Below are 20,605 nucleotides of genomic sequence, written 5' to 3' on the forward strand. Positions count from 1 at the left end.
ATGAAAGAAAAAAGAGTTAATATATTTGCAGTTTGGTGCCATCTGCTGAAGTCTCAAGAGCAGTGCAGTTACTACACTAATTGCTTACAAAACCCAATGGGATGTACAAGAACAGCTTATGTTGGATCAGTCTCAACTCAGTCTCTTAGTATAAGAAGCAAAGTTTTAGACTGACCACATCAGGGTCTTTCAATAATAGAGCTAAAAAACTTCAGGCTTTGCCTAGATCTTGGATGGCTCAGGACTGAAAAGGATGCAATGTCTCAATCCCAGACAGCTCATTCCAGCAACAGGAACAAAAAGATAGCAATACATGGTCAGACTTCTTTGCTTTTTGAACTCTGGGTTCCTGGAAATTGTAAGATCAGAAGGTAACATGCAGGCCCCTCACTACTGATTTAATACACTCCCAGATGTTGCTATTCTTATCTTTAATTTACATTAAGCAGAGGCTGTCAATTCTTTGGTGGTTTTATAGGGTGGGTAAGTTAGCATGGACTTATTTTCACATATTAAGAAAACAGCTGGATGCCAGAGAAGCACAAGTCCTAATTCTGATTTGGTCCTCTTGCAACATGAGGTCTAGTTTTCTGCATTTGTAGGCATCCATTTACCCAAAGACACCTAAAAATTGTGCACTTCAAACATTGGCACACCACAACCACCATGCACAAAACCAGAAGCACAAGGAATATGCTACCACATGCCACAAGTAAAAAGCAAGAGAAATTAAACACTGCCAATGCTCTGCCACTGAAGTGGCAGAGAATTGCTAACTATATGTTCAGAAGATCACAGGAAGTAGACCACGCCACATGCTACAGAAGATGGGCGAAAGCCTCCACAGCCCTTGTCTCAGACCTGAGGGAAATATTCCTTCCTGATCTCAAGTCTGTCAATTGGTCTGATGATAAGACCAAAACTCTCTAGCCAGATACCTGGGAGGTTTCTTAGGACTGGCAGAAGCATGAGCATACCCTAGTCAAAACTCATAATTTAGCCATTGCCTATGTCCAGTAGTTCAGAGGAAGGGGGGTAGTGGAGGGGGGAGCAAACAAACAAACAAAATCCCTAGAAGCTAATAAAATGCTCGTGGGGGGGGGGAATCTTTCCTGCCCATGCAGACACCCAGAGAAAGCCATGAAACATGAGGTTACCAAGCACTTATCACACAGTGAAAGAGTTCTCTTGGTATCCCAGAATGGACCACAAATACTTGAATCCAAATACTATGCACACAGACTGCTGAACCAAGAAACTCCTAACCTATCGTACTACCCTTTCCATAAAACTTATTCACTTCTATCTTAAAGCAATTCAGATTCTTTGCCTTGTATTTTTCCTGAACAAAATAGGGATATTACTGGAGGAGTGCTGAAGAACAATTAACTTCTGTACTGCATTTTTTAAACCGGGCAGTACTATACTACTAATGTTGGGGAAAGATTAAAACAATTTGGCAAAGATAGTGCACTATATTCTGCAAGACGGTACCCTTCTTTAAAAAAGGAAGAAGTAAGAACTGGGGAATGACAGACTGGTTAGTGCAACCTCAAAACCCAGAAAGATGCACGTCATCAAGGAATCTATTTCTAAGCATCTAGAGCAGAGGTGCTCAATTCCCAACCCATGGGCCCGATCCAGCCCATGGAGCCTTGTCATGTAGCTTGCAGGGTGCCCCAAGGGGCCAGAAACTTGGCAGCAGGGGTGTGGTGGTTGCTGCATTAATTGCCATGTTTCTGAAAGCTGTAGCTGCATGACCAATCCTACATGTGAGACTGGGGCCATGCACTGGGTCAGCCTACAGACCAATCCCATGCACCTGACCTGGCTCATGGACCAGTCCCACCCCACTCATACAGCCTGCAGCCCAAGAATATTGTGCATCACTGACCCATATGATAACAATGTGATCAAGAACAGTCAACATGGATTCAGCAAGAGCAAATCATGCTCTTATTTCTTCTACAAGGTGATGGGCTTTATGGATGGAAGGAGAGCAGATGTGATTTATCTTAACTTTAGCAAGGCTAAACATTGTTTCCCATAACATTCTCATTAGTAAGCTGAGAAAATACTGATCTAGATCGAAATACAGTAAGGGGATATATAACTACTTGGATTATCACACTCAAACAGCAGTAGCCTCAATTGTTTCCTGCCCATTTGGCAGGAGATCCTGAGTGGGGCTCAGAGGGGCATGTTCTGAGCCTAGTATTGTTTACTACATTTAAAGATTTGAAGCAGGGTGGTCCAAATGGCAATTCTGGCTGCATGCAGCCCACAGTGAGTTAACTGATGGCCTGTGAGCTCTCACTGATGCATCGATCCTTCCATTGCTCCTGCTGCCACTGGTCACCAGGATCTCTGTATTCTCTCTTCTTTCTTCAGCTTCTGTTTCCTGGCCCCATCCTGGGGGTGCAGCAGCTCATGAGGCCTGCATGGCAAAGAGGGTGGGAGGGTGATCCATCAAGTGTGCAACCACTCAGGAGTTGGCGAGACCTGATTTAGAGGATGGGACAGTTAACAAATTTACAGATTAAATCAAGCTGTGTAGAGTTGCAGAAACTTTGGAGGACTGAATTAGGAATCAGGCTGACCTTGATAAACTGGGGAAATGGTCCAAAATGAATCAAATTAAGTTCAATAAAGACAAGTAGAAAAAGTGCTGCACTTGGAACAGAAAGATCTGGTACATCACACAAACACGTGCAACCAAGAAGGTCCTTCTCTTTTCCAAGTACCTACTTGCAGACATGTCAGAAACAACTTATAGTCCATTCAGGGGGAGGGGGGAGGAAATGGAGAACAAAACAATGTTAAAAGGTGGTGAGGAATCATTTGACTTAATAAAAAAGACTCTTTGAGAAATGTAAGCCCAGCATTTCAATGAATGACCAACCCTAAGCACTCTAGCTTATACAGAGTCAAAATTAAGATGGTTTAATAAGACCATACAAAATTTTGTAACAATATTAAGCGAAAAAAAAACTTATGGAGAAGACAGTGGCGCTCTTCTGAATTGCTATAATACATCATGCAGACCAATCTTAGGTTTTTACTAAGTGGTCTTTACTGTTTATCAGTCCAACTGCCACTTAGGTAATGAATCCATAAAAAGCTTGTTCTAGACAAGGTCTGATGCATACATTAAACCAATGTATACTGCCAACATACTTTCACTGCCTTTGCTAGTCAAATTCTATTTTTAAAAAGTTAAAGTTTGATCGATACTTCAAAACGTTGGAAATTTTAAAATTCACAAAGCATAGTTGTCTTGCAAATTTTTACAGGGAAAACCTAGCACTTCAGCCTCAGACAGTTGCAACTGAAACAGTAAGATGCTCAAGTCAGAAACCAATCTGGCAAGGCATGGAATCCACTTGCTTCCTTTTGCTCCAGTTGGAGATAATATCTTCCATCTTACAATCTACTTGATCTCTTGTAGATTGGGTCTTGATCATGCGTCTGTCTTGGGGATATTTTCAGGCCAGGCTGAACTCGTTATTCAGCACCTAGGTTGCAGTGCTTATCTTTACAGCTGTGTGTGTCATTAACCAAACAACGTCTCTAAGAGACAGTTCCTCATTTACTACTAATAAAGTTGAGACACAAGGAAAGTAAGTAACTTGCTGAACATCTCTTAGCAAGTAAGTGACAGGCTGGAGATGAACCATTGGCTCACAGACAGCTGTTTCTTACAACAGATCAGGTTGTCTCTGCACATTTAAATCCATTTGCTAATCAGTTTGAATAATTAATTTACCCTTTGCTATTACTAGCCCCTTCTGTGTTTTAGACACATTGCTGTTTATATTTCTTTCCATTGTCCCAGCAGCCAAGTACTTCTGGTCCACTTCTGGGTCCACTGGGGAGCATGTGGGGGCCTCCCCGTGCCCTTCTGTCTTGGGGATCGGCCATGGGGTGAACCCAGGTGCCCCCCCAGACCCAGGAGGCATCAGCTGTCAAGCCGAGGGAGGTATGGAGGGCCCCCTTGAGCACTCCCCGGTGGACCCAGAAGTGGACCAGAAGTGCTTCTGGGCAGCAGACCTGGAAATGGACAAGTGTGCTGGGGAGCCCCCCGCGCTTCTGTGGGACACTCCATGCGTCCCAGCATCGCAGGATTCACAAGCCATCTGCCACCTAGAGGTATGTAGAAAAAACATTTAAAGCTGTGTCTATATCCAAATCTCTGAAGCTTTCTGAATCAATTCAGAGAGATTAAAGGGTCCTTTGATTTGATTCGGATTTGGAGATTCAGCCACTGAACTGGGCCAAATCTCTGCTGAATCGAATCAGGGACCAAAGCTTCGCACAGCCCTACAGCCTACCCTACCAAGTTCCCCATGTGTAGGGATCATTCTGTGTTGTGGTGTTTCTACAACAGGACCCTGGTCCACAACTAAACTCCTAGGTACTGCAGTAATACAACCAATTAATAAATAAATAAATAATTAGAGGCAAGATGCATCAATGTAAAATGCACTGCACTATTGTAAACTGTATCTATATAGATATGTGACACCATTGCAACTTTATTGTTAGCTTAGAAAAAGCTTTGTTTGGCTCAAGTCTATGCAATCTTTGTTTTTAAAAATTGGCTTGCCTCTGTTGTTGCAAAGTCTTAGATTATGGAACACAAGACACAGCTATTGATGTAGCTGTATTAATAGCATTACACAGAGACCCAGTTCTAGAGTTTATAAGGACTACAACCATCACATTACATGGAGGCAAACAACCACATTCTGCTAACTTTAAAATGGCTACAGAAATAAAATTTTCATAGTTGGTAGGGTTGGAAGGGACCTGAGCAGATCATCAAGTCCAACCCCCTGCCATGGCAGGAAAGAGTACTGGGGTCAAACAACTCCAGCAAGGTGTTCATCCAGCCTCCTCTTAAAGACCCCCAGGGTAGGAGCCAGCACCACTTCTCTTGGAAGTTGGTTCCAGCCCCTAGCTGCCCTGACAGTTAAGTAGCGCCTCCTGATATCTAGCCTGAATCTACCCTCTGCCAGCTTGTGACCATTATTTTTTTGTCACTCCTGGTAGTGCTCGGGGGAACAGGAATTCTCCCAATGTCTGCCGGTTCCTCCTGACTAGTTTGTAAATGGCCACAAGATTCCCCCCTCAGCCTTGTCTTGTGGAGGCTGAACAGGTTCAGGTCCCTTAGCCTCTCCTCATAGGGCCTACCCTGCTGACTCCTGATCATGCGGGTGGCCCTCCTCTGGACCCTCTCCATGCTATCCACATCCCTCCTGAAGTGCGGCGCCCAGAACTGGACACAGTACTCCAACTGTGGCCTGACTAGTGTCGCATAGAGAGGGAGGATCACCTCCTTGAATCTGCTTGAGATGCATCTGTGGATGCATGACAAGGTATGGTTGGGCCTTCCTGACTGCATCCTCACATTGGTGGCCCATGTTCATTTTGGCATCAATAATGACTCCAAGATCCTTTTCTGCCTCTGCACTGATGAGAAGGGAGTTCCCCAGCCTGTAGGTCTGCTGCTGGTTTTTCCTCCCCAGGTGCAGCACCTTGCACTTGTCAGTGTTGAAACCCATCCTGTTCTCATCCGCCCACCCCTGTAGCCTGTCTAGGTCCGATTGCAGCCTATTCCTCCCTTCTAGCGTGCCTACTTCCCTCCACATCTTAATGTCATCTGCAAATTTGAACAGGGTGCTTTTTACCCCCTCGTCCAAGTCACTGATGAAGATGTTGAACAGTGCAGGCCCGAGGACTGAGCCCTGGGGGACCCCACTACCCACATCCCTCCAGGTCGAAAATGACCTGTCCACCACCACTCTCTGGGTGCAGCCCTCCAGCCAGTTAGTGACCCATTTGACTGTGTAGGTGTCGATGCCACAGTCCCCTAGTTTTTTTAATGAGAATGGGGTGAGAGACAGTGTTGAAGGCCTTCCTAAAGTCCAGAAAGACTACGTCTACTGCTACCCCTGCATCTAAAGATTTTGTGACCTGGTCATAGAAGGTCACCAGGTTGGTCTGACAGGACCTGCCTTTAATGAACCCGTGCTGGTTGCCCCTAAGCATAATCTCCCCTGCTGGCCCCTCATGGACATGTGCCATGATAATTCTCTGAAAAAGCTTACCCAGGATCAAGGTAAGACTAACTGGCCTATAGTTTCCTGGGTCCTCCTTCCTCCTTTTGAAAATGGGAACCACACTGGCCCTTTTCCAGTCCTCTGGCACCACACTAGAGTACCACGAGTGCTTGTAAAGCCATGCCAGGGGTCCTGCAATAACCTCTGCTAATTCCCCCAGCACTCTGGGGTGGAGATCATCAGGATCAGCTGATTTAAATATGTACAGACCCTCTAGAAGTTCCCTGACTAGATCCTCACTGACCCTAGGTCTGGGTGCGCCTCCCCTGGGGCCTACAGGTCTCGGTGGCGGGGTGACCCAAGTAACATGGCAGCCTACGCTTCATTTTCAAAAGTGACTTGTGCACTTCAGATTTCATTTTCAATTATATGTAAGCTCTTAAATGGCCTGGTCACTCTTCCAAGTGTAATTTTGGTTTCTAGCCCATTATGTTCAATATAAACATATTGACAGCAGTGGTCAAAAGACTAACTTTCCGGACTAACGACCCCTTTCCCAAGTGGTAAGCATCTGAACATGCAGTTTTGACCCGCACTTTCAGATGTCCATTATATACCATATGTTAATTCCATTTATAAATTCCTGATGACAATTTTAAAAGGTTGACTGCTGTTAACCAAGCTACCTTAATGACAGCTACACCCTTTCGATATATATTTAAATAGTCTCTGCTATATCAAGAGGTCTTGAAATAATTCACTGAAATACAAGGATTTTTCTAATTAGCTGACAGACAGGCAAATGCAGCAAAACCTTTAGGGGTTTTTTTTATATTTTATATACAAATACATGCAATTCTTTTTCAAGGGCAATGAGTTTCACATTTATGCCAGCATCTAAACCATTTATCATTCACTCAAAATTCCAGAAGTGCTAAGTGATGCTACCAATACCTTACTTTTATGTAGATACACAGTAATTTTTCATTTTTCTTTCTGATTTATTACAGAAAATCACAGAAGCCTCTATTCTCTTAGGCCAGGGCCCATGGGCCCTAGCAGTGTCCTCTTCCTCTATTGTGTGACAGGGGAGGGCCCTGTGCTACTTGTGTAGCAGAGAGAAGGGGCATGTGCTGCTGGCACAATCTGCATGAAGGGGCAGGAGGCAATCTGTGTGGCCCATACAGTGTGTACCCAAGGGGCCACATACTGGTTCCATCTGCAGCTCCTGGCTTCACTGAAATTGGAGAGCTATCGTTTACTTCGGAGAATTTTAAGAAAAAATATCATACTGGATCTATCAATCATTTGAATGCATGTGGCACTACTCATTAATAGGACAAGGCTATAATAGACTGCTTCTGGCACAGATATATCAATGAGGAATGTAAGAAACTGTAATCCTGACAGCTATGCTGGGAAAAACAAAGGGTAGAGACATAATTATACTAAAAAGACTTTACAGGTATAGCTTTTTTTTTTTTTTTTTTTTTTTTTTTTTTTTTAAATCGGGGAGGAGAGAGACTGATACAAAATACAACTCTGGCAGTATACCTCCATCCTCAGTAAGAGTGCTTTGCATTCCAACCTCTGTAAAGTGCTCTTACTGGAGCCAAAGTTCCAGTGATTTCTAGAGCTTTTTATTACCAAGTCATTTATACCTACTGAGAAGCAGGTTTACTTGGCAGCTTGATACCAGATGCAGATGAGTTAGTAGAACTAGTTGATTTTTTCCCTATACTATCAGGTACAGACAAAGTTTTATCCAAGCACTTAACAACATAGCTTCTCAATGTCTGGTTATTCTCATGGCCTGCTTAGTTATAGCTTCATAGTCAAACCTTTTCCCAGCACTTCTGGCTCCAGGAGTGACTTCATATCCACTCTTAAAGCCTCCTCCTACCATTGGCAATGGCCCCATTTCAGTCATCAACAGCCAGAAACTGGATATTATGTACCAAGCCCATCCCTTGCATGTAGACAAGAATAAGAAGGGGTTAGAACCAATTGAGGTCACTCTGCTTGTAACTGGTGAAATCCAGATTTGCTTTGTCTATATTTAAAAGCTCTGACGCAGATACAGCAAATGTCAGTCACCAGTGGCTGAATTATGGCTGCTCCAAAGAGCAGACAAGGTCTTAAGGAAAACGATTCTGAAATTTGTGGAGTCAAATGGTCTAACTTGCTGTTAGCTCAATTTTTAAAGCCCAGTCTGGTTTATGACATAAAACATGGGACTGGAACTCAATAGAACTGGTTTCTATTCCCCACTCTGTCACTGGTCCACTATCACTCAGCAGACAAGTCCCTTTGCTATATCATCTACACCAGTGCTTCTCAACCTTTTTTGTACCAGGACCCATTTGTAAACATTGATGGCCAGTCCCAACCCAGGGCCCTTCACTGCTGACCTGCTGCTCCCCACCCCCAGACCTCCTGTGTGTAGGGTAGGAGTATGTGTGGGGTGGGCATGGGGGCCCCCCAAACAGCCCCTTGCAGGCTGGAACTCTGCCAGCCTGCAAGGAAAAACCCATGGTTTCCCACATTTTTCTCCCTTAAAGGAGAATCTATTTTTAAAGTTTGTTCATGACCCTCTCATATACTACTGTGACCCATTTTTGGCTTGCGACACACAGGTTGAGAAATGCTGGCCTACACTACTCAATCACCATGCCAAGCAGCAAGGCAGTGCTGCCCTGATGTGATCCACAAACACTTCATCCCAACCAGAAGCAATGTAACCAATCTACTGTGGTAGTGCATGTGTACCAACAAAGCTCTGCCTCTCAACACTAGGTCAACTATACTACTCTGGTACAGATGTAGTTTATACAAAAAAAGTTTGGAGCATTTGAGTACAGCACTGCCTGACAATTATTACGTAGTGGAGACAGTCAAACCAACCTCCTTTGTAAAATGTTTTGAGATCTACTGATGAACAGACAGGACAGCAGAAACCAGATCATTCATACCCAGCTGATCTGCAACCTGTTTAAATTCTCAGCCAGTTGCCAAATTAAGAATGAACCAAACATATTTGCTGCAACTTTTACTTCAAAGGGCACTGTTTTTCCATGGACCTGCTATACATCAGCAATCCCAACTGCATCTTGTAGCTTTGTATACGGTACTCTTGGTTACTCTTCAAAGCCTCAAGGGGCAGGGAGGGGGGGAGGTTAAACATGGAGCCAGGGAAGGAATAGTAGGGACCTAACTGCAAAGTACCCAAATTAATTTTTTCCTTTTATCTCTTTCCTATGAGCAGAAATCTAAGGCAACACAATGCAGTCATAAGCATACCTTGTAATGTGCCTCTACCAAATAGACAGCAGAAAATGTTTAATATGTAGGAAGACTCATAAATAAAGTAAATGCAACCTTGTCCTTTTCTAACAGTGTAACCTACATGCTAGTGAAAGATCCAGAACTCCAATTTAAAATAAAAAGAGAAAGCAATTTAAAGACTATACAAGCAAATTCTTAGCAAAGGTAAAAACATTACTAGGTGCTGTACCAAAAGTTAAGATATGTTTTATAGACAGGAACCCAAATTCCTTGGCTAACACTATTTTCAAGCTCCTTTAGTTTTCCATTTGACTTGTCACATTTCAATATACCCTCCCCCACATACACTCAAAAAATTAAAATGAAAACTGACATTTGGAGACAACTCATTAGACAAGAATAACTTACTTGGTCCACTGGTCTTTTAATGTTTCAACTACATAAAAACTGAATTCAAGGTCTTTATTCTAGGTAATAGGTTTATTTTGCCACTAGGCAGCAGCGCTGTATTAAGTTTACTTCAACAAGGCGACAAAGCAAGATCAAGTCACCAGATCAAATAGAAATGCCCCTGGTTATGTGAGCACATATATTGTTATGAGTACAGTGCAAATCACAAACCTCAATTTTTTTTTTTCATAATTTATATTTCAAAATGGCTCTTTTGGAGCAAAGAATTCTATTAGTGTGCATAATAAATAGTGGGGAGATGGATCTCTTTCATAACAAATTCAAAAGGTTGATTATTGTATTATTTAGATTTTGCACAATAGATGTGAGCAAGTTATGAACAGCTTTACTTCCTGTATTTATCATCAGCTGAGCTTCCACATACTTATGTTTATAAAGACACCACTGTAAATCATACACATGTAATGAATCCAGAAAGTGTCAGAAAGTGAAGCTTTTTTTTTTTTAAACTAACACTTTTTACATCTTGAAGGTATTCGTTTTCAAGTCACTAGTTTGCCTCAGTCAACATTCTTTACACTGTTGGTTCCCATGCCCCACCCCGCAAGTCAAAATGTTGTTCTTTCCTGAAATCTTACCTTTATAATTTGTGTGACTGGTTTTCAAGGGTGTTGAAGCTTTGACTGACGCTAGTGGAAACTGCAGGTGCTCAACCCCTCTGAAAAATATCAGTTTCTATTTTTTCAGGGGTGCTGCACATTTTTAACTCATTTATTCTTGTATCTGGCATGTTAAAAAGCAATTTTGCATTTTCTGTATAGTGTAGTTACTTACAAGAACAACTCTGCTACCATAGAGAACAGTGGCACCCTCTAACCCTACAATTTGTTTCCTTTGGCAGACACCAAAAAGTGTTAAGGTAGAGGCAGGTCTCAGTTAGGACCTGGTCTCTATAAAAAGATTTCCCCCTCTGAGGTGTCCACTAGCTGTATCCAGGGCACGACAGAAGGTATGGAAATCTGGCAAGCAGGTGTGCAAACCTACCTGAATGTTTTTTTCACAGTCTGTTTGCTGGTGAAGGGACAGCTCACTTTCTAGAACAAATTTCTTCCCACATTTGTCGCAGATCTGCATGCGCCTGTGAGTGACGTTCATGTGCTTCTCCAGGTACCAGCGTGTGTTAAACACCCTGGGGCACTTCTCACAGGTCAAAGTCTCCTTTTCTTCACACTTTGATTTCTGCACAGGTGCCTTGGGCTCCTTTGCAGCTTTCTTCTTACGTTTGGGGGGCTCCACACTCTTTCTACGGCCCCTTGTAGTTCTGGGCGATAGGGAAGTTGTGGCTGCTGCAGCAGAAGCAGCTCTCCTTGTTCTCCTTTGTGCAACACTAACTTTCTCCACTCTTTTCTCTTTTTTCTTCTGCCTCTCATTTTCCTCATCATCATTACTGTCTTCAGTAGCCTCTTCCCCACTGTCACCCTCCTCTTCCTCACTGCTGGTCTTAAGAACAGCAGTCTCTTTGGATTGGGAGGGGACACCCTTCTCCCCTTTTGATACATTTAATGTTTGGTTGTTAAGGTTTACCTCTACTATAATCTGCTCCCTTTTGTAAGTCACTTCATCTTCTTCCTCCTCTTCCTCCTCAGAGTCGTCAGAGTTTTCTCTATCTTCTTTCACAGCCCGGACCTCTCCTACTGATCTGTTCTCCCTGAAATATGGTTGTTCCTCTCTTTCATGGAGATGTGGTTTACTCATTTTGGTATCCACCAACACAGAGTAAGGACTTCCTGACTCCCTTTTGTATACTTTGGTGGACAGATCAAGTTCCTGGCTGGCACCATGATAAAAAGTGGGTGGCACCTGACCACGATGGCTATCTTCTTGCGCCATTCCTGCTACATGCACGGCACAGTTTTCAACCAGCTGTTGGCAAGAATTGGTTGTTTGACTCATTGGGGGGGCTCCGATTCATTGAGCACCTTTGATCCTAGAAAACCAAATAAGCAGCTTTAAAACAGGATGGGCTTTCAGCAATGAGGCCTGCTCCACCTACACAGAATGGCCAAAGTATGATTCTTTCCTGGTGTTTAGCACTGAAGCATAGGTCATGGAATTCTGGTATTATGGCAAGATCAGAGCAGTAGTAATTATTCTTCTGAAGAAAGTCGTCAATGAACCTCCAGACATTTTATCTGCAAAGAGCAGAAAAAAATTAAATCAGCATTTTAAAGATGATTGAGGACGTTTATCCCCAAATTACTAGTTTACTTCCAAACTATAAATTTAGGCAGAATTCAGGATCTGCAATAAAAGTTCTTTATTACTGGGCTTAGTGATCTACTCATATTGATAGTTAAAAAGAAAATCTTAATCTAACTGATTACTGGCTCGTGCAGATCTCAAGTGACCCCCAAGAATATCAAAGACAGGTGAGAGACTAAATAGACCCAAAGATGTAAAGCTGGGACACAATCAGAACTATAGCTTAAATAGGAATATCTGGATGAAAAGCAATGTGAAATGAACAGATTGTGTGCTGCTTTTGTTTATAATGTCTGGTGGCATCCCTTCTAAGGCCCCAAAATACATATTTTTTTGTCTTTTCTCTCTTTTTTTTTTTTTTACATTATAAACTGGAGTTTATAATATAAACTTATTTTCCTAAAAGCCAATGCAATGCATAAGTAGGGTACTATAAAAATTATGGCTCATGTTGCACATTTAAGCTCAATGAATTTAAAAGGGAAGTGAATTTTATAGCAAGAGCTTTGTTATAGATTCAGTACCTACTTAAGGTCTTAGAAGTCTTGCAATAACCCTCAAACTACACCCACATGAATTTTCCAATAATATTTAGTCAGGCAGGGGGACTTAATATTTCTGTTAATTCAAAGTTTGCAGTAATTTAACAAACCCATTTTTTCCTTCATCAATTAGGAGGCAATTTTACAGGATTACAAAGAATTACAACAACAAAATTAAAAAAAAACACCTTATGTGAAAAATGCCATGCACATGCTATTCTATAAAACACTGATAGCCAGAAAGAAAAGTTCTACGGAACAATTTAGGGTGTTGTTACAGGTTATCTTTAAAGTATTTTCAAATCTGTGGAATGTTATATGCTGTCAAAGCCAGAACCGTTTCAGAGCAGTCGCAGGCGAAGTCTTAATGACATCTCAGACCTGCACAACTGTGACTTGCCACTAGAGGGATGGATAGGAGCCAGGAATCTATTGCTGGGCAGGAGGTGGGAGAGGGAAGGAAGGAGGGCAGGGGGGAGTCTGCCAGGGAGGGCATCTAGCTCAGAGATGGAGAAGAAGGAGGTAAAAGGAGTAAGGAGACTCAGCAAGAAAAAATGCTTTTTCTCTGGTTGATTTAGGGCTGGTTAAAGGTGCCCTAAAGAATTAAATCCTGAATTTATCCACACAGTAGGTATACCATAGGCAGACACAGGGCAGACCTCCACCCATGTGCCTCAGCTGTGGCCTGGAAGGAACGAAAGAAGTCTCCATGGCACTATGCCATCCTTGATATTTTTCACATGATAAAAGGGACTAAACAGGCAAGGAACAGTGTCATTTAAGCTCACATTCTGATCTGTCACAGTCAGGAGAATCAAGTTCCAGCCCCAGCTCTGCTGCTAGCTTGCCTCGTGGTGTTGGAAAGTCTCTTTGCCTATTTCCCAATGTGAGAGATGATTTTGTGCTTCCTTTGCAAAGTACTTTGAAATAGGATGATGAGGTCCACATAAGAGCTTAGCGTGGCTTTGGTAAGTGCTTACTGTCTGTCTGGGCAGTACCCAGCCACTCCTTCCCAGCAGCTGTTTGTCTCCCCCACTCTAGCTCCAGTGACCTGGATGCACTTGAATACCCTTTACAAGATGCTACTTGAGATACACCTCAATAAATGTCAGCTCTTAATTTTGACTCATTTTTATACTATAAAAAAAATAGAGCAATTCTTCTGTTGCAAAGAACTCAGAAAACCCCCCAGCAGAGTAGGTTTTTAACACTATGGATTCTTTTTTGAAATCTGTGGGTTTATCTTGTTAATTATGTTTGTAAAATTAAAGTGCTAATGTTATCTGACACCCTTGAAAGGATCTCAAGGCACTCCTAATTTGGCAACTCTGAGCCAAGAGTGGAGCCCCTGGGTGTTAACCCCCAGCCGCTTCACTCTGCTGCATGACGAGACTAGGCACCCCAGGTAAGAACGGCTCCCCAGGCTCCCTAGTCTTGCTGCAATTAACAAGGAGGCTCTGCTCTCTACGTGGAACTGCCAGGGTAGGCAAGACCACAGAGCTGATGGAGGTACCTTCCCCTGGCTCCATGGTGGGTGAGACTATGGCAGCCATGGGGAGGCTGCGAGAGTGGGCAGGGGTCAGGGGGCTCATGGCAGAGCCCCCCCAAGTAGTGCAGGGCAGTGAGGATCGCTCCCTGCCCGGCAGAAGCCAGTGAGTATCCCCCCCCCCCCCCACCAAAGAGCTAGGACCTGAGGCTGGGCAGGGAAGCTATTGGGAGTAAGCGGGGAATGAAGCCTGTGTGATTTGGAGATTTGGCAGCATCCAAATCGCTGAATCAGATTTGACTGAATTGGTTCAGTGATTCGAATCACTGTCCCCCGAATCGGCTGAATCCGAATCTAAAGCGAATACTAGCTGCTTCACACAGGCCTATAAGTTAGTACAGTCCACCACAACAAGCTATATGGTAGTGCCCATTGAGTGCAGTCCCCCTCAGTGCAAACTTTTTTTCAGTGAGCCACTACACTGCATACATTTTGACCTCCTCCTCACTCCCACAGCTGAGCTACACTTTTCTTTCCCAAAATGATTCCCATTACTTCACCAGCCTTAAATGTCTGGCAAATATCACCAAATGAGGGCTGGACTTGATGCTCTTCCAATGTCCCTTCCAGCCCTAATGTCTATGAAATCCTAATGTCTATGAAAATGGGGCCCCACACAGTACACCCAGAATCCTTGTCACATCTTCTCTCAGCCTGTTGCATATGATTTATTAATGTGGCCCCCCATCAGGTAGAATGCTGCCCTGCACCTCATACACAGATACATTTTTTGAGGATCCCAGGACTCATGACCAGGGATCCAGGTTCTCTGTTTGCTGCAGAAAAACATGACTTTTCTCCTTTAAAGGAGGAAAAAAACATAGGTTTCCCCCTGTAGGCTAGTAGAGTTCCAGACTGCAAGGTGCTACTTGAGGATGGGGGGAAATGGGACGCAGAGGGTGCCACATGCACGTGCACACATGAACATGGCAGCCAGGCAGTGTGATGAAGAACAGCTCCCACAGCTCCTGCCAGGTAAGTCTACAGGGTTGGAGGCAAAGGGGATGGGGTGGGAGGGGCACAGGCGATAGGGAGGAGGCTGGGGGAGCAGAAGCAATGCACAGGGAGGAGGGGGGGAGCACATGCCCCCCCTGATTTTTGTGCCCACAACAGGCACAGGGCTGCAGCTGGGCTGAACCAGCTTCAGGCAGGAGCCATCTCTGTAGCCCAATGGGCATGACCTGGCACAGGAGGAAGTGCCATGCTGCCAAGGTATACATTTTCTATATATAAACTAATTGCGGGGGGGGGGAGAGGTGCTTTTGTATTCAGGGTTGTCTTATATTTGATTAACTATAGTCGTTGCATACTGAATGACAGTCCCACAAACACAGAATTTGCATGAAAATGCTTTTACTTTACAGAAATAAACCCGAGGACATGGCATCCAGTTACTTGTTTCTACCTCACAGACTCCTCATGTAATATCTATTTTATTTCAAGCACTTTATTCTTTTCTACCTAAGCTATTCTCCTTCCCAATCAATCATTTCTCAGTGCAGGAACTAAACACCACCACATTCTCTACATCTGTATTTCACTTGCAAGTAGCCAAGCTAGAATTTGATGAGTTAACATTTCTACTTCCTCCTGCAAGATTCCATGTGCTCTCTGAAGGCAATTAACTTTATTTCTCATCCAAAAGATGACACTTCTAGCAGCACAATATTAGAAAGACAAGCCAACATATTTCATTAGAGGGATGAAAACAGACGTAGACGTGAGTCTTTAACACAGATGTAAAAGTGCTCTTGTCTGGAGATGTTACATTTCCAGACAAGAGCACTAAAAGCCAAGTAAAGAATGGATGCCCATAGACTGGGGAAGGAGAGGAGGATGGAACTAAACAGCTTTGAAAGTCCAATCAGAGGCAGGAGGAGAACCAGAACCAGAAAAGCCAACCACTACTCCTGGAATTAGAAAAACTTCCTCTATGGCTAGGTTACAAAAGAGTTTTTCATATCTAAAGCTAGTTCTAAAGGTAAAAGTAGAGTACCTTTGATTTAGCAGAGCTGATAATGAAATCTGCGCTGTTTCAATGGAAAAAGCCTGCCAAAACTTAACATAAATAGAAAGTAACACTATATTACAGCTGTATATTATAATACATTTCCATTCTCTAACCCACAGATATGGTAATTTCATTCCAAGCATATTTGAAAGTAATTTATAGAAAGAAGAAAGTATATTTTTCATTTCTCTATTCAATTGTCTTATACACAGTTCAGTTAAAGTAGCTGAAAAAAAGACAAACTCCATGTCGTCTTCAGGGAGAACAGGAGGTAAAATGGAATTCATTAAACTAGTGATGGCTCCACTAAGGTTGACATGTCACCAATAACTTCCAGAATAAAAAGTAAGCACTCTACAAAAAGTGGAAGAAAGCAAAGGTTCAACTGAAAAATGACAAGGTAGAAAGAGTTTCTTACAAAGTGCTCTGCATAACGAAGCCGTATAACCCACTACTACAGGAAGTTTTGCTGGAGGGAAGGATGTGTGCTGTTATAAAGTCTAGAAAAAAGCAATGTTCTGTAGAAAAAGATGCTTGGTTATTTCATCACATCAACTCACTAAACAGTTCTCGAGTTACATGACTAAATCTGGAAGTCTGAGAATGCTGTTAGTAAAACTGAACCAACTGAAAACCCTTTTACATTGGACATGGAGGTATTCTCATCTTCCTTTATACTGAGTTGTTTCACCTCTTCTCATTTTAGGATTTTTCTATATAATAAAACCACTCTGCATGAATATATTACCACTTCAAAAGCAAAAGGACACACTGAGCTGCATCAAAAGATGTTTGGTCTTAAACCACTTCACTTTGCAAAAGCAACAACCTACTTTCACTTTGAATACACCACTTGCTACTCTCTCAAGGGACCCACAACTTTCGAACAAGATTATCTTTCTAACTGCTACTACAAAAAGCTGATAAAGCAAAAGTCTAATACACACAATGAACTACATCAGCTGATTGATGGAGTGAAGAAACAACAGTTTAAAATAAAAATGCCAAAATATGAGCAATTTTTGCCAAAATATGTCAGTAGAAAAGGTCTACTTTCTCTTAAACTGAAATTCAGCTTCAAGCTGCTGTGCAGGTTAGGCTCCAAAAAGAATCTTTTATCATCGCATTATAAATGAAAACAATAGTTTTATTTAAAAAGTACAAGGATTGGCCCAGGCCCAAAACAATTCTTGTGGGAATGTGTCTGACTAACTCTGGACCAGTGGCTTTATCATGAATATAAATTGAATCAAGTGAAGGCACCCACAGGGGTGTCAAAGATAAAGCTCATGGGCCAGATCAATCACATGGAGCCCCGATACCCTGCCCCCAGTGTTGTCCCTGGGTCCAAGTTGACCCATGCAGTGCACACTGGACCCGCTCAGCGCACAGGGATGGGAACGTGCTGCGTATGGTGTCCACTCCAGGATCCATGCTATCAATACACATCACCTGCCTTGGCTGGTCTAGGACTGCACTACGTGTGGCGCCCATTTCAGCCAGTCCAGTCCAGTCCAGATGTGGCACCCCCAACCCCAGCTGGGCTGGGATGCGGGCCACACATGGAGCCTGTTCCAGCCAGTCTGTGATCCATGCTGCACACAGACCAGTGAAGCAGGCAATACGTGACAGCATGGGTTGTGGACTAGCTGGAATGGATGCTGTGTGACTGACTCAGCATTTGGGGAGCAGGAGAAGATTTGTGGGCCTGATCTAGCCCATGGACTAGCCTTGTGCTGCTCAGCCCGTCCTAACCCTAACCCACAGGGCCAGATTGGGTTTGACCCTTGACCTTTAGGGTCAAATTCCCAGCATTTAGGGAATTTGTAAAATCTCACACTACACCAGAAAGCCTAAGATGTGAATTTACAAGCATTAGGCATCAAATGCTGAAACAAAAGTGTACCAACTCAACTTGGAGACAAACGTGTAGGTGGAGGACGCATGTATGTGGGAGCAGCATTTCATGCAATGCTGTTATTTATAAAAGAAAAACTATGTTTCTTTATGCTATCTGCACTAATAAAAGAAAAATCTGCCCAGCAAGGAAGTCTAAAATAATTATGTAACTTCCAATCAAGATGAGCTGTTAGAAATAAACAGTCTAAATCAAACATACACAGTGCTAATGCCTACAGTTTTTAAAGCACAAGAACTCAGATTAGCACAGTAAATAGGAACCAGCTTGATAGCTAGGAAAGCTACGTTCTAGTCTTATTTCTGCCACTGACTCATTTTGTGACCTTGTACAACTGTCCTCCTCTCCAACTGTTTCCCACCCCCATCTGTAAGACAGGGATAATGCTTATCCCACCTTTGTAAAATATCTTGTGATTTATAGATGAGAAGTACAACATAGTTATTCCTGCTTATCAGGGCTGTCCATAAGGTATTCATATATGTCCTATATTCCCAGCTGGATGCTTGCTCTGCAAGTGAGCTGGAAACACAAGGTGGTAAGGGGAGGCAGGGGGAGGGACAGAGATATGGCATACTTCTTTCTTCCTGGACTGTGTCTGGTGGCTCCCATGAAAGACACGTGCATTGCAGGGCACTCCATAACCACTTATGGCAGGGATTAGCAAGATACAGCCCACAGGCCAAATCCAGCCCATAGACTTATCCAATTTATCAATGCTGTACCCTAGGGTCACCAATATCGTCAGTGAAAACTGACAGACTCTGCAGGCATCTGGAAGATTATTTTTAACCATAAAGACTAGGGGCTTACTTTGCAAAGACAGAAATGTCTAGATCAGTGGTACCTGAATTTTTCAACCAGCAGGACAGATGAACAATGACAGGACTATCATAGATTCATAGATGTTAGGGTCGGAAGGGACCTCAATAGATCATCGAGTCCGACCCCCTGCATAAGCAGGAAAGAGAGTGCTGGGTCTAGATGACCCCAGCTAGATGCTCATCTAACCTCCTCTTGAAGACCCCCAGGGTAGGGGAGAGCACCACCTCCCTTGGGAGCCCGTTCCAGACCCTGGCCACTCGAACTGTGAAGAAGTTCCTCCTAATGTCCAATCTAAATCTGCTCTCTGCTAGCTTGTGGCCATTATTTCTTGTAACCCCTGGGGGCACCTTGGTGAATAAATCCTCACCAATTCCCTTCTGTGCCCCCGTGATGAACTTATAGGCAGCCACAAGGTCGCCTCTCAACCTTCTCTTGCAGAGGCTGAAAAGGTCCAGTTTCTCTAGTCTCTCCTCGTAGGGCTTGGTCTGCAGGCCCTTAACCATACGAGTGGCCCTTCTCTGAACCCTCTCCAGGTTATCCGCATCCCTCTTGAATTGCGGCGCCCAGAATTGCACGCAGTACTCTAACTGCGGTCTGACCAGCACCCGATAGAGGGGAAGTATTACCTCCTTGGACCTATTCGTCATGCCCACTAGACCTGGCCAGTGGGCTCAATCCAGCATATGGGGCTGGCGTAACAAAGGTCAAATCCCACTGCAGGGTCTGTGCAGCCCAACCATGATCCAGCAGTCTAGGGGGCAGGGAGGGGCTCAGCCCCAATCTAGACATGCAGAGATGGCAGGGGAAGAGGGGTGGGGAAGGAAGGGACAGTGCAGCCCCAATTTGGATGCAGGGAGGGGGGTGGGGAACAGCCTGGCCCCAATCCTAATGCATGAGGAAGTGGGAGCAGAGCCACCCTGATCCAGACACATGGGAAGCAGCCTGGCCCTTGTCTCGGACGGCCAGAGCCGACTCGAGGTGATCTAATAATTGTTCATTCGTTGGGCGGGCTGGTGAATAGAGAGGCCGAGAAAGCTTTATGGTTGTAAAACTTTACTTACATCGCTGGTGGTTGTGACGAAAACGGTCCGGTCGTCTGAACAACTATGTCAGTTGTTCCAGCTGATAAGGCTCAGGCTAGCTCATCCGTCTACAAATCAAGCCGGTGGGAATAGGGTACGTCTGGGATTGCACTCGATGACGGGGAGAAGAATCAATAGGTGATCAGTCTATCGATCAGCTCAGCCGCAAGTCAGATCTCTTTTAGAAGCACTCTGCAGCGTGCTCAAAGTTCTCCGACTTGGGCGGAAGTCGCGCAAATTTTTAAACGGCTAGCAAGCAAGCCAATTACTAGCCGCCACGTGGGAATAATTTAGAGCTGGCCAATAACGGGACACAAATTTGCATTCGAATGGCAGGAACTCTCTTGCACCGGGGGTTTTCTGCTGCAACAGAAAACCTTTACTTTGCAAGAGGCTCTCATGTGGTGGGAAAATTCCACCGTGCTGAGGCACCAAAATCACTGGGTTGTGACAGCCCTGATCTGGAGGTGCAGGGAGGATGGGAGAAAGGAGCCCAGCTCAACCAAGATGTGCAAGGCATGGGCCTGGCTCTGATCTAAGTGCATGACAGGGCTGGATCTGGGTAGAGCTTCCACTGCTCCCCAGCCACCAAACTTCCCGACCCATGGGGACCCCTAGCAGGCTGTATTTGGCCTATGGGCCAGGGGTTGAGCACTCCTGA

General features: G+C 43.9%; 1 protein-coding gene across 1 annotated transcript in view; it reads right to left on the bottom strand.

Moving 5' to 3' along the window:
- ZNF652 (zinc finger protein 652) overlaps window positions 1-20,605 on the bottom strand; it is a 58,164-nt gene that overhangs the window by 16,783 nt on the left and 20,776 nt on the right. Inside the window, exon 2 of the mRNA XM_059727046.1 lies at window positions 10,803-11,950. Within this exon, the coding sequence (XP_059583029.1) occupies window positions 10,803-11,711 (909 nt within the window). The 5' untranslated portion in view covers window positions 11,712-11,950. The remainder of the gene's footprint in view (window positions 1-10,802; window positions 11,951-20,605) is intronic.

The sequence above is a fragment of the Alligator mississippiensis genome, chromosome 4, assembly GCF_030867095.1.
Source record: "Alligator mississippiensis isolate rAllMis1 chromosome 4, rAllMis1, whole genome shotgun sequence".
NCBI lineage: Eukaryota > Metazoa > Chordata > Crocodylia > Alligatoridae > Alligator > Alligator mississippiensis.